This window comes from Chaetura pelagica, unplaced genomic scaffold (genome assembly GCF_000747805.2).
Source record: "Chaetura pelagica isolate M959 unplaced genomic scaffold, ChaPel_1.0 scaffold343, whole genome shotgun sequence".
Classification (NCBI taxonomy): Eukaryota; Metazoa; Chordata; class Aves; order Apodiformes; family Apodidae; genus Chaetura; species Chaetura pelagica.
The window spans coordinates 1,926,114-1,952,876 of record NW_009952873.1 but is presented as its reverse complement, the minus strand read 5'-3'; the positions used below and the strand labels follow the sequence as shown (position 1 = coordinate 1,952,876).

The window sequence follows — 26,763 nt, the reverse complement described above, 5'->3', positions numbered from 1 at the left end:
GAGAGCAGAACTACACTACTATCAGTAGAGCCACTATTTAAATTTCTAAAACCTACTGCTTTTCACATTTGAAGGAAATAAAGTAAGGTAGAGAAACATACACTGTGGTCAGGCAATGCACCACCTCACTCACAGAAATAGCAGACTTTTGTAAAGGCCACAATTAACAGCTTCTGGTAAAAATATTATTAATAATTATTAATAATACTAAGCAATTCCTGCTTCCATTTGTCAGTCCTACCCCCGCTGTTCCATACCTTCTCAGATGTAACCGCATGGGGATTCATGAACCAGATAGTGAATTGGTTCACATGAAAAAAATCCTTCAAAAAATAAGATAATTCTTATGCTGAATTAGGTCACTGCTTCATTTTGCAGCATGGCCCCAGAAAGACCCAGGTTGAGAAAACTGAAGGGATGTGCACTGAAAAAAGGGGACAACAGTGAGAAAAGAGAGCATCCTAGGCATCTTTGGTCAGTACACATTTGTGAACTATGTCCTCTAATAATGAAGGCCCATAATGCAAGTATGCCTAACCTTGTGCTTCTTGAGCAAAGGTCCTGACACTCATTATTATTGATTGACACTGAATAACAGAACCTCAACTTCTGTTTCACTTCGTTCTACATAAAGAGCCTGATACTTTATGGAAGACTGAAACATATTTCCAGCATTGTTCTGGGAATGATGCTGATTATGAGCATGTTGATACATAAGGTAACCTCCTGCCTCCAGGTGAAGGAAAGGGGATGATATTGCACCAGGGCAGTGAAATAAAGTTTGTGAGCAAGACAAGGACTTTTGTCAAACATGACCTCCAGTAGTTTCTCCCAGGAAAGTAAAACTACCACTCTATTTCTGAGTAGGGAAAAACTTGCATTTCTTTTTAAGTTTTTTTTCTATTTTTTTTTTTTTTTCCAGTGGAGTGTAACAATAGCTTTACTAAAGTAAGCTCAGATTTGGTTAATTAGGAAAAAGTGCCTGGATCCACATTTGGTTTTGCCATCTCTAACAGAAAGAACTTTATGATAGAAGTGTTTATCTTACTGTCAGCCTTATAAAGAGTACTCAAAAAGAAGCCTCCATACACTTTCTGACCTTTGACCTAGAGGGCTGAACTAGTGGGATCAATCATAGGTGTACAGAAACCCACAGCTGTAAGGAATTTACAGTAATATTTACATACAGGATTCAGCACGCACACCAACAAAACAGGCTGAATATGTTGGAAAGGAAGAACATGAAGAACTTTCAAATCTTTCTATCTATGTAAATCTCCCTCATCTGCTTTCTGTATGGCAGGGTTCTATTAGACAGAACAATAACATTAATAAAACTATGACCTATTCAATGGGTGCTCTGTTTCCAGCAGGAAATGCCTGATTTCATTTTTGTGATATATAAAAGAAAGAACAGGTCTAAGATCCTGAAATAAACAGAAAGCTTTAGTCAGCTGGAGACACCTTGCCATACACAGGTTGTGTATTAACACAGTTAATCCACTGCTTCAATTAATACACATTGTGAGAGTATTTTCAAACACTGGATTAAAGAGAGCAGCAGTTATCTGAGAACAATAAAATCCTGAGTAGCTTCATGGACACACACTGTAATTCACACCTGAGGTATGTAAAATAGCAGGAAACCATACAACATGAGATGATGGAGGGCAGGATTACACAACACAGGGCTACAAAACAACACTAAATATTGGGGCAGAGGTACACACAAATGAGATGTCCTCATACCTTGAACCACTTAAAGACAAAATGGTTGACCTCATGCATTGATTCATTAAACAGCTTCAGACAGGCAGTGAAGTGGCAGAATGGTAGAAAACAAGATAAACAGAAAAGAGGAAAGAAAAAGCATGCAGTTAAAAGCAAATCGTAATCAGTTTGGACAACATTAACATTTAAAAATAATACATATCATACATATGTGGTCTAAAAATGATCCCAACTTATTACTGCTTGAAAAAGTCAAATGATTCACAATTAATATCTTAAAGAAAGTAAAGCCTTGCATTTTAAAACTCTAAAGCTATCTAAGGGTGTCTTTCACAACTCTACAAAGAACCTCCATAAAGCATAATAAAACAAAGGGTTGGGTTTTTTTTAAGTACTAAAAGGAATATGAAATTAAAAACATTTGAAAGAAATTAACCTCCTCACCGTGGAAATCAACTACTTTTTAGTACTTTTTACCACATTTTAAAGTGCAGTTAATCAGAACTTTTTTATTTAAAGAGAAAAAGTTTATGCCATTGCAATGCAACTGACCAAATTCTCTTTTTTGCTAATTATGGTCAAGCAAGGAACAACGAAAAGCATGGAAGAGGCTCATCAAAAGCATAGTAAGAATGTCAGATTCAGTTTGTGCTTCAAAAGCTTTATCAAAACCTCATGGAATTTCATTCACTACTTATGGCATGTTCCCTTGATGATTACTTACGTGACTTGAAATCAGGCACATGTGATTCTTCAGAGTATCTCATCAGTGGTACAGAACCAATGAATGCGAAAAATTTACACTTGTGGCTTCAACACACAAGTGTGCATTTTCTGGGTGTATGCTTGCCTCAAGATAAGGGATTTGTCTCTTTAACCAGTAGTTTTCCAAGTGCAATGAGACTTTTGTCCATAAACACAACCATGCTAATAAAACCCATCATCTTTAAATACATTCAATGAACAATATAGGGAACCTGACTACACTTAGGAAGATAGTGTTGACAAGCAAGAGACAGACCAGAAGAGTTACTATTTAAAATATTTTGAAGCTCAGGATCTCTTATAGCTCTTTTTAGTATCAAGAAATTCTTACCTATGAAATACAACTTATCATGAAGGCTTTGTAGACTTCATGAGTTCTGTTATCTAATGTTGGAACAGAGACACAGGATCATCAAACAAAACCAGCTGTGTTTCACAGTAAGGTAGGGAATGTTGTACTTTACTGTCTGATTACTTTCCTCAGAGAACTACCAGTGACTTTATAAGATTGCAGACCTGTTTCTCAGCATCGATCCTGGCTGACTCCTCTTGTGCTAGCACCATTTCCCGCTCTGCAGTTATCTGAACACTTTCTCTGAGTGCCTCTTCCAATTCTTCAATCCGATCATCCTTTTTACGTAGATTGTCCTGGAAAATGATGGGAGACTAGGTGAAGATGACTCATTTGGAACTACAGCCTTTAAATCAAGCAAGCTTTATGCTAAGCAAATTGTGGTTCTCCCTCCCAAGGCACAACTGCAGGCACATTATCTTCACACAAAGGAAAGAAAGATGAAGGGATGCAAGAGTAGGAAGAAGATTGCAGTAAAGAGAAGGTGAAAGCTAGCAAAGCAAGACCTTAAAGCAAGCGTGCTTGCCCTCTGTGTTGGACATATCACAGTCCTGTCAGATTATATAGCATAGATAAGCAAGGGTTGTTGGTAAAGATTAGTAAGCAGTTTCAAAGAAGCACAGAAGCCAAAACTGTTGGGAAGGTAGCAGGCATTCAGCATTGCCTATTTGCTCACACATTCACCAGCAGGTGTGGTAAGAAGGGAAACACAGTGCTGCAGTTTGGAATGTGCCAAGTCCAGGTTAAGGGGAGAAAAGCAAACATTAACCCAACAGAGTTTTCCATTGCTCAAATTAAGTCTTCAAGGAAGCTTCTAATTAGAAAAGACCCCAGGAACTCTGAAGGGATCATTTGGGGTATCTGAATCTCAGATATTCAAAGATCATTCTCAGAGATCAAAACTCCATTTAAAAAATTCTTTAAGAGCATCTTCACTGTTGCAAGTTCAGATGTCCCACATATATTCAAAGACCACTGAAAAAAATATGTATTGCTCCTTTATGCCTTTGCCTTCTGTTCTATTGTATTTAGGACTGATTTTTTTCACTGTTTCTCTCTCTTCACTGTTTCACACCATATAAAGGTTAAGGAAAAAGATGAGCAACTTGGAAGACACTTGACCCTGCAGCCTTCATAATTCAAAAATTAGTCACTAGAATGTAAAGAATGAACCTGACTTATTCTTTAATTCCTCCTTTCTAGGACTTGGGATACATCACCAATTATGCTTGTTGTGTGAACACCATTTCCAGCAGTCTCAAAACTGCCACTTTCAATGAAGAGTGTTCCAACAGAGATGCAAAGCTTTGCACTGGACCAGTACAAGACCTCTGGCACCACTGCCCTTGTGCAGAGAAAAGCTGGCATTCAACTACTAGCACAGGTAACAGTATTTGTTAGGCTCTGCAAACAGGAACTTTCTGCCGATGGTTACTTTCCAATTCACAGGAAAAGTAATTGGTGAGGTCTAAAGAAATGAATGCAGAGATAGATCTTCATTTCAAAAATGGGAGATGCAGAACTTGTTTTCATACTTTTTGAATATTTGTGAAACATCAGTAATATCTTCCCAAAGTACTTTATGGTTATGAGTAGCCTAACCAAAGACTCATCAAAAAGATTAATAACAAGTTTACAAAAAACTGAGCACAGAATATTAACTGTGCCAGACATGAAAAATATTTCCTTGCCTATTTGCATTACACAATAAATATTGACTGTCCTTTTTTATATACTATTAATGGATAGCCAAGGAAGTGTGGAAGTGTAGCTCTCAATTGCTAACAACAGAAGTGGGAATGGTTCATTTGAACAGCTGTATGTAAAAGGAAAACTGCACTGAAATAAGAATGCAGAATAAAAGGTTCTAACACATAAGGTACGTCCGCTCTTCACCCCAGGCAAACATCTAAGAGGTGAATTCAACACTCAATTCACTTAGACATGAGTGCTCTCTTCAGGCAGGTGAACTCTTGAGGCACAAGAGGAAGAACAATCTGGTAACAAATCTGATCAAATCACTGTCACATTACGTGCACTTGAAAGGTTTGCATTCATATATAATTACTCTCCCTAAAATGACACTCCATCTTTTACATAAATGCCAGAAGGTTGAAAGTTAAAACAATCCAGTGTTGACTTAGAACCAGTTGACTTACAACTGCCTAGAAATTATTATCTTTTAACTTTACCCTAATAATAACCCAGCCAGTAAGGAGAAATTAGTTACAGGTTTTCACTTTCTGTCTCATACAAACCTAGTTAAATGATGTGCAAGTTTGCTCTTGTAACAGTGCCACAAATGTGTGCCACGACCTTACAAAACCACACCGATACCTGGTAGGACCAGCAGATTGTTGCTTAGCTAGACTGCACCTCTACTAGTGCAGAAGAGTCTCAAGACACTGTAAAATAAATATTTTGTTTCTAGCTCTTCGACTCATGATTAATTGACTAGCATTTGAATTATTATTTTTTAAAATACAAGCTGCTCTTTCAAGGAAAACATACTAAAAGGGAAAAAGTAAACAAAATAAACCAACATTTGCCTTTTAACACACCAGCATGTTTTTCCAACTATTTGTCTCTAAACTCTAGGCTTGTGTTAACCTTCAAACCGTGCTGCTGCTCCTTTCCTCTATTCTGCTACATGAAGTATTTTATCTTCATTGTGATAAGCACTAAACTCAGGAGAAAAACTTCTGTTAATTATAACTACAGTTACAACTTTTTTTCCTGTGGTGACTGATCCGCTGAAGCAATGGACTAGAGTACAACTTGAGTTGCTTCACATACATTAGAATATGACACTGAGGGCAATATTATCTTCCTGTATTTTGATAAAATTGCAGAATGATAAACAGTGGCAGTCTCCTTTCATGAAGCTTATACAGATGGCTATTCAGAAAGAAAAAAAAAAAAAAATTACTTACCTGTAAAGTGACTGGATTCTTCCAGATGTATTACCTACCCAAATACCACTGTAACCCTCCCTCCCTCTCTTGACGAGTCCCATATGCTTGAAATTCCAAGACAGAGACAGAATTGAACTGGGATGGAGGAGCTAACTCTGCCTTTATACTCACTGGTGGCAGCATAAAAAAAATGAAAAACCCATTTGACACTGCAGGAGTGCCAAGAGCTCAATCACAACAAAAATTTTTGCTACTCCTACTATGATCCTGTAGCAGATTTGTATGCAAAACACACTCCCAATACGTCTGTCTGAAAGCCTGAAAGAAAAAGGATGTGTGACTGATGCACCTTTCTGGGCTTTTTCTTCCACTTCAGGAAAGAAGTGGTAGGATGTCCAAGTGATACATATTAAACAGATGTATCAATTTAGTCTATCCTGCATTCATGTGATGTGTAATCTGCCATGAAGTTTTAAGAAAGTGCATGAAATAGGCACGGAGGCATTTATGTTCAATTAAATTTCAGCTATCCTGGCAAACTTCTTCACAACTGTACCTTCAACTAGACTCGCAAAGGTCTTCATCGTCTAATTTCATTCTTTAAATTGCAATTAAGGTGGATTTCTTCAGTTAACTCTTGGAAAAGATGAGTTAACAGTCTGAGAAGGCAATGAAATACTTCTTTCAACTGCTATTGATACTTCTAGAACTAGCCAATCACCTAGAAAGGGAAAGATAATTTTTGTTTAACCCTATAACTAACACGGTAGCACATTTTGCCTGTGTGCTTTCATAGACCAGAAGGGAAGAACACAGTACTGGAAATGTTTTGAACTAGGAATACATTATTTTTTAAATAGTGAAGTCATTACACCATTACAAACACTTCTTCCTGTGAGTTATTGCTCTTTCTTATCATGTATTTTCTCAAGAAGCTATAAGCTAGATAAAAAAGCCCCTAATGATGATGATCTCAGTCCATTCTAGATTGAACAAAACTCAGCCCAGAAAGAAGAATCTTCCTTTGTGAACTACCTTCTATTAGATAAGTGGAACCCGGGAACTCAGGACTGTCAGCTGCCTCAAGTACTACTTAAAAGTTTCTTCCTGTATACAAACCGTCATTCAGTTACTTATAAAAACAAATTTGCCAACAACACTTGGAGATAGCCCATCTACTAATGTTAGGAATTTTTCACAAATAAAAAATAAGAGGGCTTGATTAACTGCGACTGTAAAGGGCATGCTCATGTATTAATGTGAAAAACGGAAATATTACTAAGTTTCTTACATGAAGATCCCTTGCTTCCTGTCTTTCACCATAACCACTACCTAAGGTAAAGTGGAAAATTGGTTCTGCTGTAGTCAGCCTATTACCGAGGACTTCTTGTTTGCCATCTCAAAAGCCTACCAAAAGATGCCAAAAGACTCTCACCAAACATGGAAGGCAGGTTTTTGCAGTGTTGATTGAACTACTGCACTGCTGAGCCCAGAAGGAAAGATGCTATGCCAAAATCAGAATTCTACTCCTCAGAACAGCAAGACTTATGAAAATAAATACATTTTTTAATTAATCTCTGCTTCTCTCAGAAAAATACCTGTAAAAACCTGCAGACCTTTTTAAGAAGATCCTGAAGCATTAAGGGAATATACAATGTGGTGATAGCAAAAGGTGGTATTACAGTTTCATTTGATTTCAGAGGCAAAATATCACAGGGCCGTAAAGTTCAGGTAAGCATGATGGATCTTCATTTGGTTCCACACGCTGATCAACTACTTGCAGAAGTCTCTAAACAAGGAAAGCATGGAAAATCTTCCCTCATAAATGGAGAAATACCTTTTACACTGATGAGACAATACTTTGATTAATGAGTTTTCAAGAATACACATTGAGTAAATGCTGAAGGCTAGAACACCACAGAACATAACCTGAACAGTAGTTACCTATCATAGAGTCTAGCTAAAAAAGAGTGTTTGGGGTCCCTGTGCAACTCATTCAAGTATCCAAGAAAAAGAACTGAGGTATTGAGAATTACATCTGATGTAGGCAGAAGCTGGGCATATCCAAGTATTAGGTTTATATGAAGCCCTTGTTTCTAACAGTGAGCCAAAACCAGCTTTTTAGGAAGTACAGCAACAGCACATGCAATTATCATGAGTTTCCCAATGAAAGGAACAGTCTGAGAGCTAAAGAGACAGAAACTGCCAAGCAGGAGCTCCTCAACCAACATTTCCTAATTGTTGAAGAGAGCAGACCTAAGATGCACGATGACCATCTCATTAAGACAAACATATGTCAACATGTGGAAAATACTATCTGCCAAATTAGACATAGGGATTGGAATTCAGGTCTGAAATCCAGAAAAATAACTACAGGAGACTAAAGGAGAAAAACAGCAGCAGAATAATTTAATTCCACCAGGGGTTGAGGGGGAAGTGCAACAAACCTGGCCACAGCACTGCATTAAGCCACATTGAAAACATGAGGGACAGCAGAAGGGGATGAGTACATTATCCCAAGAGTATCACAATGGAAAAAGAGAAGACGTGTATACCTAGAATATGTATGCACTTGTGGATCATCAGTTGCAGCAAGAATAAAAATATATTTATAGTAAAAAGAAAAAATGAATAAAAAGTATTTCCAGACACAATAAATACAATTGAACCAGTGCATTAAAATTAGCATGGTGAAAAAAAAACCAAACCAAACAAAACCAAAACACACCATAAGAAAGCCAACAGTTTATGAGAAATGGCTAGTGAATTTTTCTTTTGAAATAAAAAGATAGAAAAAGGAGTGGATTTTTGACAGTACAGAACCTTAAGTATCATAGCTCCAGTGTAGGAGAATATTCAAGAGTGATATAGGAATATAAATGATGCTGCTGACAAAAATCTGTGCTCTTGTCTATGTGGGAAGGATGTACACTTTAGAAGTTATATGTATGGATAATCACTTAAAATAAAATAATAAAATATACTTTACTATGGAAGTTAATAAAATGTAATCATAGAAACATAGAATATCTTGAGTTGGAAGGGACCCCCATAAGGATCATTAAGTTCAACTCCCTGCTTCTTGCAGGAGTACCTAAAACTAAACCATATGACTAAAAGTGTTGTCCAATATAAAGAATAAAAATAGGCATGCAGTGGCTTTACCCTGCACAGAGTTATCGTGGCTACCTACCTCATTAAGGAAGGAACAACCCCCCCCCCTCAGATGGTAAAATAGGTCTGTAAAATAACATTATAAACTTAGAATGGGAAACATGTTGGTATCAAGTTTACTATATGGAAGCTAATTTAGGTGGCAAGTATCAGTAAAAATATGCTCTGAGAAAAGAAACACAGAACTAATTCATCCATGAGAAGTTACGTGAACTCATTTCTATTCTTAAACATGTAAGTTACAAAGAAGCAGCAAAAATTACAGATGAAATGACAATGCTATACAATGGCATTAGCGTTGAATGACAGTTACCACTAAAAGGAATAATTTTGAGGAACATCAAGATGTAGATAATGTTCCATATGTGATACATGCAATTCTAGGGGAAAAACATGCATGCATGCATTTGTCCCTAAAACATGGGAAAAACCCTAGCCTAGCCAAAACCATGAAAACTGGAAAAGAAATATACCAACTCTAAAGAGAGTCTGCATGAGATAATACCCAGATACATACACACTGCTCTTAATGGATCTAATTTAAATGAAAGGGAAGTGAAGGGGGAGAGAAACTGGCAACATTCTTCCTGATAGCTGCCATGCCTTTGACACTTCTTTCCTAAGAAACTTCCTGTTACTCTGAGCTTGGTGCTCCCAACACAGCAATTGGTTGGGGAAGTTGGTTTTGTAGAGGCACTTTTCATTAGTAACAACATACACAGACTAAAGTAGCTTGCCAATACTAACAACCAGGTTTACCATTTAGAAGTTCATGTCAGGGTGCCAGCAGCTTCAACATTTTGCTTCAGCTGTTGCAAATTACCACATTTGTATTTTTAAAAAATTACAGGGACTGTGCTCCTATATAACGAGCGTGGGTCACTGCATGGACTGTTAGAATGAGACCCAAGGCTGACAACAGAGCTGTGAAAATGTTCTGAAGTGAGCAAAAGCAATAGATATCTGTAATTGCTTTGGGGTTTTGTGAGGTTTTATTTTTTTCTTGCTGGTTGGTTTTGCGTATTTTTTGGTGGATTGTTTGTGGTTTGTTTTTGCAGTTTTTTAGGGTTTTTTTTGTTTTTTTGAGAGGCTAGTTGGGGAAATGCTACTGTAAAAAGATTTATTCTTCACACATAAATCAATACTATGACTCAATTCCTAAATTGATATAGGATTATAGCAAAAAAAACAGTGACAGTTTTAACTAAATGCAGTATTAATACAAAGCTTGAACCCATACTTTATTTTCTTGATACAGCTCTTTTCCTCCAAACTCTTCTTGCCATTGTCACTGCTGTCACCATAACTGTACTAATACATCACAACAGGTTTAAGACCTACCTTTCTTTGCTCATTTTCAATCATTTGGCAAAATAGAGCAGCAGAAGCAACATGCATGGACAGCCAGCTATAAAAGTTCACTTCTCTTGACTTTCCTCTTTTTTATGGCTGAACATATGACAAAGACTGCTAGTGAAACACCACTGAGGAAATGTTTACCCAGCAGTTTATTCCATTGAATCTCTCTCATTCTCTCATGAATTCCTTCAATCAACTTCTGTCTCATACATTTATTCTAATCTCTAATGCCCCGTTCTTGATTTTCATCACAGTAGCTATTGAATTTGTGCTAGAAATTGACTCCTTTAAAGCAGACATCAGTTACTGGGTAGAACTAAGAATCTAGTGAGGTTCCAATTCTAACCATGATTCGTTTTACCTAATGCAAAAAAAACCCTCAAAAACCAAAAAACCCAATTCAAACATGACTACTGTCCACTTCTGTCTTCCCAACTTCACACTAGAGATCATTGAAACAATTTAATATATCAGAATTAAATTATTGAGGGGTCTCATACCATCTGGGAATTGCCCAACTCACCCACAATCCCCCTGGAAGCCAGATGTACCAAGTAAAGTCAACTTCAAGGAAAAGATCTGTCTTGATACAACTTGGATTGAGCTACCAACCAAAAATATTCATTTAGAGATTTTTTTTGCTTAAAATATAAAAAAATGGTTTCTGTTCTCAGAACCTTCACCAGTAACGTAACAGATCAGCTTTAACACTGTATCTGTATCTGAAAATCTAAAGACACATTTGAAGAAATGAAAGAAACATAATTATAAACATACTTCTGACTTGGATACAATAACAGAAACTTTAAAAAATATTAGCAAGAAAGGGTCAGCAATAACAGAATGACTGACATATGTGGCAACAGTCAATTCCCATGCATGTATGGAACATGAAACCTAGTATATAAAACTGGTAAGAACAGAAAGCTGGAATGAAAAAGTAAAAAATGGACATTTAGATACTAACAGGATCATAAAATAATGAATTTTAAAATACTGGAATTAAGTATTTGAAAAGATCCTTGATGATGTATTTTCAGTGTTGCACTGTATAGTATCATTTGAACAGACAACAAAGCATCACAGAATTCAGAAAAATGACCATTTAATGTCACTGGCATAAAAACCAAAAGGATAAGAAAGTGAGTCATAGAATGGTTAGAGTTGGAAGGGACCTGAAAGATCATCGAGTTCCAACTCCCCTGCATAGGCAGGGACATCTCCCACTAGATCAGGTTGCTCAGAGCCCCATCCAACCCAGCCTTGAACGCTTCCAGGGATGAAGTTTTCACAACTTCTCTCGGCAGCCTGTTCCAGTGTCTCACTATCCTCACAGTAAAGAATTTCCTCCTGATCTCTAACCTAAATCTCTCTTCTTTTTAGTTTAAAACCGTCGCCCCTTGTCCTCTCACTACAAGCCCTTGTAAATAGCTCCTCCACAGCTTTCCTGTAGGACCCCTTCAGCTAATGGAAGGCTGCTATGAGGTCCCCCAAGAGCCTTCTCTTCTTCAGGCTGAACAACCTCAACTCTAACAAAGTGGAAACTCATCACATTCTGAGAGATTCTCACTTCTTCGTATGAAATGTCAATTGTTTCTATAAAGGCCTGAACTAATTTAGAGGAAAGAGAAAAATAATTATTGTTTTTCTTTAGCCATAAATATTCCAAAATGATCATCTATTGTTCTCAGCCTGCAACGCTGGAAAAAACACTCCCTGGCTCTTGTCTTCACTCATTTCTTTTCCATATTCAAGAGTTAAAATTTATTTATTATGTTTGAACAGAAGCTTGTTCTTATGTTTATTATTTTCTTCCTTTTCTTTACCTTTTCTATTTTGGTCATATCCTCTCTGAGGTGGATAGCCCACATCATGTTACTCAACAGGCGAATGCACTGCTGATGCACAGAGTGGCACTGTGGTACTTTCATTTCTGTCCTTTGATATTTCTCAACATTGCCTTTTTTAACCATTCCACTATTCAATGATATTTTAATGAAAATATTTCTTTTAATTCCAAGATTGCCATATGGTAGTATCGCTAGATCAGATGATGTCATTGAGCATGTATATTTAAGATTGTTTTTCCTGACATTTTTTAATATACGTACTCATACTGAATTGCATCTGCCATTTTATTGATGAGTTTGAATTATATTTGTGGAGCTACAAAGTTTATCTTCTGTTTAAATATTCTGAATAAATTAATATAACTCAGAAATTTAGTTATTTTTCAGAAAACATTACAGAATCACAGTTGGAAGGGACCCCTAGAGATCATCTAGTCCAAATCTCCCACTGAAGTAGCATAACCTAAAGCATTTTACACAGGACTGTATCCAGGTGGGTTTTGAATATCTCCAGAGATAGAGACTCCACAACCCCCCTAGGCAGTCTGCTCCAGTGCTCTGTCACTCTCACTGCAAATAATTTTTTCCTCATATTTAAATGGAACTTCCTGTGTTCCAACTTGTACCTATTGCACCTCATTCTGACACTGGGAACCACTGAGAAGAGCCCGTCTCCCTCTTCCTTGCACCCACCCCTTAGATACTTGTATCATTTATAAGGTCTCCCTTCAGCCTTCTCATCTCCAGGCTAAAGAGTCCCAGCTCTCTCAGCCTCTCCTCGTAAGAGAGATGCTCCAATCCCCCAGTCATCTTCGTCACCCTCCTCTGGAACCTCCAGTAGTTCCCTGTCTCTCTTGAACTGTAGAGCCCAGAACTGGAAGCAGTATTCCAGCTGTGGCCTCACAAGGTCAGAGTAGAGGGGAGAACGACCTCCTTTGACTTACTGGCCACACTCTTTATACAGCCTAGGACGCCATTGGCAGCAAGGACACACTGCTGGCTCATGGATAATTTCCTGTCTATCAAGACTCCAAGAGCCTTCTCCTCCAAACTACTTTCCAGAAGATCCACCCCTAACCTATATCAATGCTTGGGGTTCTTTCTTCCCAGGTGCAGGACCCAACACTTGCTCTTATTGAACCTCATGAGGTTCTTCTCTGAAGACTTTTGCCATTTCTGATAAGACACAGCATAAAGCAGTAATTGTTTCATAGCACTGAGATATTAAGATGTATGCACTTATACTACAAAAAATGTTTACAACACCATGTCCTAGACTGAATTTGTTGATGAATTTTAACTGACTACAGACATTTTCTGGAATGTTAAGGAGATAATTCTCCTTAAATTATCAGTAAAAAACTAAGTGGTTACTTTTTCCTTTCCTACCACCTGCATCCAGATCCCAGTGTACCCCTCAAAATTCAACAGGTGAAAGGACTGGTGCTGACTTTCTACATTTACATCCTTCTGTCAGTTCTGAATACATGATTTGCAGCTTAAACCTGAATCCTAGCTACTATTTGCATAGCCAGATGCACAGTAAGAGTAGTTTTTCTGATATATCATATAAGTGTATAAATTTTAGCCAAAGAGGAAAATTTCATAGGGAAAGTGCTAATTAAAGGCAGAATAGGCATGTTTCCTCTAGGGGAAAAAAAAAAAAGTGCAGGTAAACACCATTTGGGCAGCTTCATAAGTAAGATTAAGGAATAATACTGAATTAGAATGAAGTTAATTAGATTTATTGCTACTTGAAATCAATTAGAGGACATTTTTCAAAGGAAACACCAAAGTATTTGCTGCCACAGGCAAAAAAAAATAACATTATTTTTGTAAAATACATTGTGGATTCTGTCTGTCTTTAGGTACCCACCATCACCCCATTTCCCTTTCTTTTCTGTTGGGGAAAACAAGAATAAGGCAGAATAGCAATTTTCTTAAACAATGAGACTATGAAATTAGTTGCAGCATTGGGCATTTTTATTCTTGGGGAGAGATGAGTTAGAAACAACACACACACCAAGTTAAAAAAAAAAAAAAGCTTGTGAGAAAGAGAAAAAAACCACAACAAAACAGAAGAGGGAAAAAATGCAAATTTATGCCACTTCTTAGGCTCATGAAATAAGACACCAAAATGAAAAGAGAGGATGTTCTTCCCCTTGAATGTACTGCTATTGTTTAGCTTAAATCTGGCCCTCAATGTTTTATACTCTCAGGAGAGACCTCCTCACAGGAACCACACCGTGTTGTCAACAGTTACATTAATCTCTCTGACAGTTTTTAGGAAAGGAGTTTGAACTCAGATACTAATCTGGGGGGGGAAATCCTTGCAAAAAAGATCTAGTGGTTAAGGTTGTTGGCACACATTCAGCTGTCCAGTTTTCACCGTACTTCATTTCTGGTGTATCATAAAGATACCAACTCTACTCTTTGCCAAACAGGCAACAAACAGCCAGTTTCATCTTCCACTGACACCTAATGTTTCTGCAGAAAGGACTGGGTGAAAGTCTGTCTGGAGAATAGTATTCCTGATGGATCACAGAGAAAGGTTAGGATGTTGGAAGTTCTCCTTCCTCTATTAGAAACTCTCAGGCCATATAATGGCTTTCTCTCACTACAAATCTCAATTTGCAGTTAAGGAAATACTGGTATAATTGGGAGGCTGCCTAATGCTAGTTGTAAATAGCGAGTTTCACAAAATTTTTCCAGCTGTCTATTCAAAACTGCAGAGCATTTTTACATTATATAAGAAGACAGAGTTAAATGGTTCATCTTTTTTAAAGATGTGAAGGCAGTGAATATGTCTAACCCGAACATAATAAACGTATGGCAAACTAAACCATACAGTGAAAACAAATAGAGCAGATGGTTAAGTGTCTATCCAGGAATATGCTTATGCATTCCAAATGTCAAGTGTCTTCAAGCTTAGTTTCTGTAAATGTTACAGGAACAAGTATTCTGTAAGGAGTGCTCTCTTCTGGTCAAACACAGAAGGCGCTAGTTCCCTAACAATATATTTAATGCCATAAACATGATTATGTAGAACTTACAGATTCTGTCTGTATAAGAGCTGCCATATCAAACCTAAGAACAAGGTTATGTGTTTATTCTGATATTTAGAAATCTGTATTCTATTTTAGATAGAAAAAAAATAATAGAATCATAGAATCTTAGGGGTTGGAAGGGACCTCTAGAGATCACCTAGTCCAACACTTCTGCCAAAGCAACATCACCTAGGGCGGGCCACACAGGAATGTATCCAGGCAGGTTTTTAAAGTCTTCAGAGAAGGAGACTCCACAACCTCTCTGGACAGCCTGTTCCAGTGCTCCGTCACCCTCACAGTAAAGAACTTTCTCCTCATGTTGAGGTGGAACTTCCTATGTTCTAGCTTATACCTATGGTTCCTTGCCCTATTACTGGGAACCACCAAAAAGAGACTGGCCCCTTCCTCTTGACACCCATCCTTCCGATATTTATAGACATTGATAAGATCCCCTTTCAGACTTCTCAAGACTAAACAGCCCTAGTTCTCTCAGCCTTTCTTCATAGGAGAGATGTTCAAGTCCCTTAAAAAATGCATTTCCCTTCATTAATAACACAACTGAAAATTAATAAAGCAACAGAGGAATCTGTTTCTGAGACAAATAATTTTTATGTTCAAATGTATATTGTTTTTGTTGTTGCTTCAACATGTAACACTGCTTACATGTAATTTCATGCTATCACTATTTCATACTATTGCAGTAGAATTTACTACTGTGCAGTATTTCTCCACTATTCAATGAACTAGCATTTCTTTCTAGTCCTGCTTCTCTGATGTTAAATGATAAAAATTATTAAAATATAAATGTTGTGAAAAAGTCTATATATATATATTTTTGCACTATAATGCATTGCAAAAGAATAATACCATACCTGAGTATTGTCTATAACTTCTATATTACTTCACACATAGATTTCTATATGGAAGAGGAACTAGCCAGGAACTGAGCACTTGAAATACACTTATCCCAGGAAAATATGCAACCCCGTTTGACTACCACAACACCAATTTGCTTCAAAGCTGATGATGCCTAGAAAGTTGTGGAGGAAACACTGACCATTAAGTTTGGAGAGCTTTTCTTTAAATCTAACCTTTTCTTCAGAAGCTTTATACACATTGTCCAAAAGCAAGGGCATAGATTAATTAGGGGAGCACAATTTGCCTACAGGAACAACCGAAAGACAACAAACCATCATCTTCATCACGGCATGGTATTAGCAACAGCAGATCAGCAGAAAAAACTTCAGCCACCCTGCCCTCAAAATCCAATCATAGCATGTCAAGAGGAAATTCCTCAGTAATTTAACACCAGATGTACTGGGCTTCACTTGGGTATTTCAAATTTTTTAATGTTCATATTGACTGTGTGTCCATACTGTGGTGCCTCATAACAAAAATGATATTTAATGAATTCAGAAGTTTTGTCTGATGAGAAGGTATTTGGCTATCTATCAATTTCACTGAGCTTTGTTTGGATACCAGTAGAAGCACTGTTGAGCAAAAAATAGTACATTGAAAATGCAGTTCTTTCCACTAGAAGGATAATTTTCCCATTTAATGCTCAATTTGAGAAAAGAATTAAATAATCACAAGGAACAAATAAAATATGCCTGCATATGTAATTCATGGATTAGGAGCTACACATAAAATTATCTAAACTTGAGTGTGGACAAAGAAGAAAAAAATCATAATCTTACTTGGTTTTACAGTTGTTCATTAAAGCATTCAAATATATTTTGCACAGCTGCTAGATACACAGTTTGTCAGCAGCAATCACAGCCGCACAACACAGTAGACAACTCTATGCCACAAAATATTCTGAAAATGCCTCCTAAAAACTCTGGAAGATGCTTGAGTGATAGGACAAGAAAATATGCATACTACCTTCCAGATGTCAGTTCCAAGTATCCATTCAAATATCTTGACATTTCAGTAAATGTTACCTTTCTGGGATAAGACAGGATATCAATTCCTTTTTACAGGAGACAACCTTTAGTTACTTGAAGGAAAGATTTTCTACTCTAGCTCAACAGCTTGTTTTTTTATCCTGCTTATAGACCAGACACTCGTTAACCTCTCAGATCTCTGGAGAGTTGTGGTTTAAGGGAACCCAGGAGGAAAAGACGAATTTGGAAAGCCATTTATCCATCTCACTAGAATTGAGACATTATGGTTTTTGTTCTTCCCCCACTCCCCAAAATACCAAATTTCCATCATCAGAGCTCTCTGAATAAACGAACATTTTGTTACTGGACTCAGGAAGAAAGAAACCACATGCCTGTTAGGAACAGAGTGAGGAGGAGTGGAGTATGTGCTTGGGAGAGTGTTTATTTGACTGGATTGCAGACGGTCAACCGAAGAACATGCAGATCATATATTTTTAAGCATTTCATAATATCTTATTATTAATTACAGCCAAAACCACCAAGACCAAAATTATCTGAAATTGGTGCTTGTGTGTCCTGACCCCAAAGCCAACAATGGTTGCAAAAAAAAAGTTTTAAAATTCAACGTTCCTCTCAGGTTTATTTACTATTATTTTTTCCAATCAATTAGAAGGCAATGTGCATTATAGTCTATGGAGAAGACAAGTCTCCATAACTAACAAATTGAAACGTGGCCCTGGGTAAATTTTACTTCCAGGAAACCAAAACGTTGCAGTCCTTGAGAGAGGGAGGCTATAAGCAGAGGGCTCTTCTAAAGGAAAGAGTTTTTATTGAACCTGTCACTTGCCATTAAACACTCCATATTTTACCTTAGTCTGATATTTTCATTAGAGCATACAGACCTTTTTCATCTGTGAATGAAAGCACTGCCTTCACCCTTCTGTTGAATATGGGGAAAGACTCTCAAAAATTGAGCCCACCCAAAGAGGACAATCAGGTTCAAAAAAGTAGAAAACACACTAGGGAAAATCAAGTAATATTAATATGATGATAACTTACACATTTCAATGTTGACTATCATAAGCCCCTTGGATCCTAAACTCTTACATGCTTTTAACAAAGTCTGTTTTTGATCTCAGAAATACTTTCATATAATTATGTAGAAAGCAAAAGATACCAGTGCAGAATTAACCATAACATAAACAAAGTAGAAAAAGTAAGTAAGTACTGCTTACATGTCTACTTGGAAAACCTGAATGTTAAAAATGTAAAGATAGTAAAATTACACACTTTGACATCTTTGCTCCAAATTTTAGTTTCCCTATTAGACCATCAAACTATAACAAATAACACTGGAGAAAAAGAGAAAACTATCAAGCAAATCTGCTTCCTTAAAAGAGACAATTGGTATTTTTTGTTCCTAGGTTATTTTGCAATTTAAAATAAGGAAATATTTAGAGTAAAATTATGCTATGTTATTCATAGTTTTAGATCTATGATCTCTCTCCTGCTAAAGCACTTTGTAAGATTGGATAGGACATAAAGAACTCAAACACAACTACTTCTTCCACATAACTTCTGAGCAAAAAGCTGCCTCACTGCTGCCACCAAAGCTGTACAATCTCTTTGAACTATCAGAAACTGGTATTAAATACTTTTAAAACAATTTAAAGTTATCAGTAACCAGAATATCACTGTGTGTTCATTGCTATGTCTAGTCACACAAACTCATTACATAACATACTGTTTCTTAAAACATACAAACTAAAAGAGCAACTTCAGTATGCAAATAGGAGCTGACAGAAAACAATGGCAGGCTTTTTCCTAATGTGTTCCGTTTATGTAAAAGAAAGAAAAATGAAAAGTGAAAGAATAACTTTGGGGAAAAAGTCAGAAAAAGAGCCATTGCTTTTAAAATCCGGAAGTGCTACATAAAACCAAAGAAGATGGTCTTGTGGAATGGTGTAATTCAATAAATACACCATGCACATAACAGTAAGGCAAATGTTAACTACCACTTATCTTTTCAAACTTAAAATACAGATTTAGTCAAATGCAGATTAGAAATCTAACCAAATATTGTATTAGCTTTAGGAATTTTTAAAGAGATTGAGCTAATACAAGGAAGATTGTGTTATTTAAACTTAATCTGCCACAAAACGAGAGCCTTGTGGATTGCTGTAGCATTACAGCCACAAAACCCATTAGCAGATGTAGAAATCCCACACTCCAGCCTTTTATAAACATCTGCAGTTATGAAATCATTTTCATATACTTGGAACTTAACTATTTCAACGCCCTGCACATACAGGACTGGAATTGAGGGGGAAAACTAAAAAGTGGTGCATCTGAGAGCATTCCATATGGACACATGTAACTGTGGTTCTTTCAGAAGTTCTTAGAGAGTTGAAACCATCCCCCTGGAATTCCACAGAGCAAAGAATTATTTGCTTAAATTATTAAGGGGATTTCTCTTTGCTAGTGAACTATTAGGATTTATTCCGTGTTTTCACTGTAGACCTATTAAGCTCTTACGTTTATTGCAGCTGGTAGCAAGAACCAGGATTTAACCTAGGATAACAAAGGAAAACACCTAGGACAAGGCTTTATAAAGATTTTAAAAATAATTTTTAAAGACCTCAAGGGTAGATTACTGTTTCCATGCTTGACACGTTTACTTTGACTATTTTTGTAAACTAAGGAAATCACAGGCAAAATATCTATTATCTCGTCATTTAGTATCATGGCATCTTTGATTTCTTTCATGGCAATAGTTCAACATTTTTATGACAGCACTTGAAAACTTACTGTTCGATAAACCATCTACAGCTTATATCAACATATAGAACACTGAAAAATATTGGACTTGCATTCATATTGGTGACTTTCATATGCCTAGATAGATTTGAAGTAACCAGACAATTCTGTGGGGAAGAAGCATGTTATCATTTCAGAAATAAACCAAATTGACAAGTAAGGCTACCAAGAATTCACGAGATAAGAGTAGGGTTTCTCTGCCAAACAAGGACAAATAAACACAGAAAACAAGGTCCTCCAGATGCCCCATGACAATTTTCCATGGATATAAGAGTACTTACTTTACTGAAGAAAATGCACCAATCTCAGGTAAAGCCAGCTGGGAAAATACACACAACCACTAAAAAAAAGGCTGTTAGAAGAGCAGCAAAGAAAGAAATATCACCAATGTCAATACCAAAATGATAAAATTATTTCAATGATGCACTTCATAATCAAGTTGACAGTGAAAACTATTTTTCCCTTTTATGAATATGGGGTAAACTACAAGGGCAACTGAGAGACTTCGCTTTCTTTGAAGTGCTCTGGGATACATGTGTCCTTTCAAACAATCAGTAACAAATTTCTTAGGTAAGAGTTGTGAAAATAGATCAGGAGGTACAGCAGAGAGTGAGGTAGCTAAGCCTGGCTGTTAGGCCATGTTCCTTTATTTGAACTCCCATGTTACCTGAAGTTGTTGGGAGCTGTCATTGAGATTATCTTCTCGTCTCCTGGCCTCTTCCAGCATCTGTGCACTCTTCTTTTTCTCCACTTGCTCTTTATGCTTCAGATTTGCTACTTTCTTGTTTTGATCTTTAACTTGCCTGTAAAAGAGAAGAGCACTCAGAGTGCAATCTGGAGGACACTTCACTTCCATCCAGCCCCAGCACTGGACACCTGGACTGGGGAGAAGTGGAACCCTCAAGTATAATCACTTTGCTTGCAGAAGGTCACCAACACCAAATTCATTCTCAAGCATTACCCTTAACTGTTAATACAGCCAAAAGCCCACTTTGTTTTGCTCATTACCATTGCTCTAAACATGGAAACTTCTGAAAAAACAACTTAATTACTATTTGGTATATACAATTAATTAAAAGATGCAGCTGCCCCCTTGTGACTACGTGTTATGTAGAAATTTTTTTTCTGTTCAGACACAGTTGTGCATATAAAAAACCCAGACATCTGTTTTATCTAATAGCCTATTTTGCTTTGGGTACCACTATATTTAATATAAAGAAAACAGGAGGATCAGAATGAAAAAAATAATGAAACATGACTTGAATATAGAGGACTACCTTCAAGACCTAGGCAATCTCTTTTCACAAGTAAAACTATTTCTTTTCAATGTCAAGTTCTACTTGTTTACTAGATATTTTGAGGGATTTCCTATCCTTTATTTTTTTTAGAAACAAGATAGAGCAAGTAAGAACAAACCGTTTCAGAAAGCATGCATAATTTCTTTTTCACTTGCATCTATGAATTATTTTTGATGATCCTGGCAACTACCATTGCCTGCAGACAGGGTTTGGCCTTTCTGGGCATTAAGACACATGGAGTATTGAATCTAATTACAGACCCTTTAATCTCAGCCTCCTGACCACACAGAACTTAAGTCTAAACTTTTAGTCCAATCAAAACAAAACAGGCTAGCTGTGCTTCCTCAGCCCTTTTCTCCATAATTATATCTAGAGTTTGGATTTTGGAATAAAAGACAGATTCTTTGGTTGCAAGATTTCTCCAAACATCATGCAAGTAGTAGAGACAGCTCTTTAATTTACTGTTTAGAAAGCAGAATGATATACTAGCATCCTATCTGGTATGTTATCCACACAGAGAGGGAAGAATGTTTCTTCTGTATTTCAGAGATACTTTCAGAACAGATCACAAACAACTCCGATTGCTTTAATATTTTCTTCAGAACTCATAACAAAAGTATGCTTAAGAACATATCTCTTTGTGATATATACATTCAAATTATGGGGCATATGGCTAATCAGTGCTTTGAGTTCTTCCAAGTATATGTAGGTTCAACACTGAGCTCTACTTTTTGCACTGTAAGCCAACTGGAGCTAGGAAAATTGCAAAGACAGCACATTTTCCTTGGTGCTAAATAAAAAAAGTGCTGATGATCTCCAGAGACCTAGGGAAAAAGCAAAGTCCTTTTCTGATTATGTTAAAGAACTATTAGTCTATTTAACTGCCTTGTCCAACAGTTACAGCTGATTTGAGTCAGGATGCTTTTAAAGCACAACCAGTATAACAGTTAAGTTGTTCTAAGCCAGTGCTGCACGCTGGCAATGGGCTCACTGCCCAGATTGAAAGCTGACTTGTTCAGTGATTAAACAACTTATTGGAAATATTATGTTGGCACCAACTCAGCTTGTACAATACATGGCAAGTACAGATAAGTTAATGCAGAAAAGGAAAACATGTAAGACACACACATACCACTTCACATGAGAATTCTTATGCGACTTACGGGACTAACCTTAGGGAATTATTTTTTATAAACTTCCAAACCTAAATTCACCTGTTGGAAAACTGGTCTGTGTTTTTGTAATCTACTGGTTAGATATTAATAAAGCGACAAGTCTTATCAAACATGTCTGAAGTAGATAATCTCCCACATAGCCCGAATCTCTTTTGAACAAAATATGTGTTTCAAAGAAAGGAGTTATAAGGGTACATACTATTGACATCCACCTTTTCTTGTCTGAAACAAAATTAATGTCTTTCTAACATACCAAGTAGATATTCTGAGACAAACTCCAGCTTTTCTAAAGCAGTATACAAGATGGAAGTCTTGAAATTACCGAGTATTTGTAAAACTCAGATCAAAGCATATCATTGCTATACTGTTTGGAAACTTCAATTCACATGCAGGAAATAACTATCACTCTGTACCTTTGATGTGAAAAAGCAACAGAAGTTGGGCAATAAAACTTTCAAATGACACAGGTATCTAAGGCATTGTCTAAATTTTGCCCAACTGGTTAACTACATAAACTGAAAACATAATGCAAAACTTAAATCTATAAATCTAAAAGGCTTGCAGTCATTTGTTGCATGAAAGTACATCTTATCTCAATGCCCATGGTATCAAACGATCAATCTCACTTTTACAATACTTCATGCCAATAATTGTGTAAAAGGTTTAGCTATACAAGCCCAGAGTCCTTGAAAATTTTCAACTAAGTACACTACAACTGATACATTCTACAAGGACACAGTCGAGAGGAAAATAAAGTTTTGTGGTAATATATGGGCACAAGGAAGCTAATTAGGACTGCAGGGGCTGGGGGGAGAAAGTCAGCTGGAATTCCCTTAGTTTGAGAGCTTCATTTTGTAAACTGAATGTTCTTTTAACTCCTGTGAATGTAATTACAAGTATGGATAGCACATATCCCTGACAAAGTTATAGTGAGGTTTCAAACAAATCCTTCATCTGTAAGAGTACCCTTATTAAAACTGAAAAAACTGCATAAGATTAAAGGTAGCAAAAAGCAAATGAAATAATTACGATCGTAAGAGCTTAGAGATTTGAGTGTTTCCTAACATTAGCATACACATCAAATGAGTAAAACCCAATGTGCAATGTGTACATGGAATTCTCATCATTAAAAAAAGCACATTACCTTCTGAGAGATACAGAACACTAAATATTGCTATAAATACATATATCTTATAAGCTATAAATACAAAATATCTTTTAAAAATGGGACTAGTGAAAAAATGAATACTGGTGATTCTAAGAAAATTGAAGAGGCAGTTCATGTTCAATGAGACAAAGCTTTAAAGAAGGGTATCACTATAATCAAGAGAAATAATAACAAAGCAAAAGCAGAACTACTTAATCTCATAATATGTTTATTCCCAGAGTTGCCCTCAAATCAAATAATAAAAAATGTTCTAGTCACATATTAAAGAAGAAAAATTGAATGAGAATGTTCATTATGCTGAAGTACAGTGAAGAATCTCACTATTTTTGGAAATAACAATTTCTTCTGCATTTTAATAGCGATTTTCAGATAAGAACATTTTTTTTTGCAGTAAGTATCCTAAAAAATTTAGCACTCAAAAGTAAAAAATCTTTTCAATTGCTCAGAATATTTCTCCATTTCACAATATATTGTCCCAAGTATTATTACAATGGAATATATGACAGAAAAGGAAGTGCTACCAAAATCAGGCTTCTGACTTAAAATAATAACACCCCAAGTCTTTCAACTAAAGAGGGGCCAAAATTTTCAGAATTAATAATTTCATATCCTTTGATTTTGGGTGTTCAATTTAAGCCACATGCCTGCCAAAAAAACCCACAAATTAAAAAAAAATCTCAATATGGACACTGAAAAGAATTATTAATGTCTGTGACTATACTGGTGATTCTAAGAAAATTGAAGAGGCAGTTCATGTTCAATGAGACAAAGCTTTAAAGAAGGGTATCACTATAATCAAGAGAAATAATAACAAAGCAAAAGCAGAACTACTTAATCTCATAATATGTTTATTCCCAGAGTTGCCCTCAAATCAAATAATAAAAAATGTTCTAGTCACATATTAAAGAAGAAAAATTGAATGAGAATGTTCATTATGCTGAAGTACAGTGAAGAATCTCACTATTTTTGGAAATAACAATTTCTTCTGCATTTTAATAGCGATTTTCAGATAAGAACATTTTTTTTTGCAGTAAGTATCCTAAAAAATTTAGCACTCAAAAGTAAAAAATCTTTTCAATTGCTCAGAATATTTCTCCATTTCACAATATATTGTCCCAAGTATTATTACAATGGAATATATGACAGAAAAGGAAGTGCTACCAAAATCAGGCTTCTGACTTAAAATAATAACACCCCAAGTCTTTCAACTAAAGAGGGGCCAAAATTTTCAGAATTAATAATTTCATATCCTTTGATTTTGGGTGTTCAATTTAAGCCACATGCCTGCCAAAAAAACCCACAAATTAAAAAAAAATCTCAATATGGACACTGAAAAGAATTATTAATGTCTATGACTTTTTTTTTTTCTTCTAATAAAACAAAGCTGCACCACTTAAAAAAACTCACACCTTCCCACTTCTCTCTGAAATTCTTGAATTTCCAGTGATGAGGTACAGCTGAACACCTTGGAGAATGAGTGAAAATAATCAGAATAAGAAATAAAACCTTTCAAATTAAAAGATTTCACATTTTAAAATAATTTTAAAACAGGAAGGAGAATATAAGCAATAGAAAACGAGTGAATCATGAAGAATTCCTGAAAAGCAGAAAGTCACTTTATCACCTGTGAGTCTTTTAGAAGAGGTTTTCTTCCTAATATGATGAATTCCTTTATAGGCCCTATTATTTATTAAGGCATTTATAAAGTTAATATTTTCTCTTCTAACCTATTTTTTTTTTCATTTTAGTACTAATCTCATTATCTTTTACTGTAATGTACATCAGTATATATAGCTGTTAATTCTCACCTCGTATGGATTTTCATGGTACATCTTATTGTAATCTGGTTATTTTTTCCAGCATAATTTAATATGTTCTTACATAATAAAAGGTGACAAAATACTAACTGAAAATATGCATAATTTAATTTGAATTTTGTAATTATATTTTAACATATTTCTCCTTCACAGTTATGCACCTAGTACAAAACAGTGTTTTTACAAAAAACTGAGTATAAGGATACATTTACAACTAAATTCAAGCCACCAGAGAAGCTTCCCTTCAAGATAAAATGTATACACACCTACTATATTCTACCTACTGAACACACACACTAGGAAGACATACAGATCTTGTGCACAGCTATAGAAACAGCCTGTTGTTTTCATCTGACTTATGTACTCAGAAAATATTTCGGTGTGTCAGTCAGCCATGTCAGAAGATTGTTTAGCTTAAGCATTCATTGACGTAGCATTACCACCACCCACAGGACAGTCCCCTGTTGCTGCAACTACTACTCCTGATGGACAGATGAACTTCATTTGCTTTCAAGGACACTTTGCTCCTCAACCTAAGTTAAACTGATGAAATAACCAACACTACTGAAAAATACTGCAAAGAAAATTGTAGGCAATTAAGTAAAATATTATTTTGTTGAAAACTGTGAATGTGCCTTGTATTATGTAATATTAGATTCTATAATGTATAATATGGAATCACAGTTGGAAGGGACCCATGAGGATCACCGAGTTAAATTCCCTGTTCCTAATAGGACTACCTCAAACTACCTCAAACTAAACCATATGACCGAGCATCGTCCAGTCACTTGAATTCTGACAGTCTTGGTGCTGTGACCACTTCCCTGGGGTTCCTGTTCAAGTGACCCACCAAGCTCAGTGAAGTACCTTTTCCTAATGTCCGATCTGAACTTCCCCTGATGCAGGTTCATTCTATTTCCTCATGCCCTATCGCTGCTCAGCAGAGAGAGGAGATAAACACCTCCCTCCTTCTGTTGCCCCTGTCTTGGTTTGAGCCGGGATGAAGCCCATTTTCTTTTTACTATTTTTTTTTCCTTCAGTGAACTCTCTTTTAAGCAGCACACAAGTCTTCCAGATAGTGGACTGATAACATCTGGATGTTTATAGTTAGTTCTGAGAGACCAAGGACACTTGGCTCTACTTGTTGGATTTGCTACTTCAGACACTTCTAAAGCAGAAGACTCGCATCTACAATCCTCCCATAGGGAGGAGCAGACTAGACAGATGGCAAAAATCAGCAAACTGAAGTATTCCATCCCATATCTGAAAGACTGTAATGCTACAGCAATTAGGTCAGAACGCAAACCACACTACACTGGAAAAAATTCTAGAAGGCAGGACACAATCTGCTAAATTTGTGGTCTGTTAAGACCTTTATTACCAGTCTAGTTCCTTAATGATCAGATGGG

General features: G+C 36.3%; 1 protein-coding gene across 2 annotated transcripts in view; it reads right to left on the bottom strand.

Moving 5' to 3' along the window:
* The window catches only part of ERC1 (ELKS/RAB6-interacting/CAST family member 1), a 269,913-nt gene that overhangs the window by 103,138 nt on the left and 140,012 nt on the right, over window positions 1-26,763 (bottom strand). For both annotated transcript variants that reach the window (XM_009995202.1, XM_009995203.1), the window contains 2 exons: window positions 20,564-20,699; window positions 3,013-3,144 (listed from right to left, as the gene is read on the bottom strand). In XM_009995202.1, coding sequence (XP_009993504.1) covers window positions 3,013-3,144; window positions 20,564-20,699 — 268 coding nt within the window. The remainder of the gene's footprint in view (window positions 1-3,012; window positions 3,145-20,563; window positions 20,700-26,763) is intronic.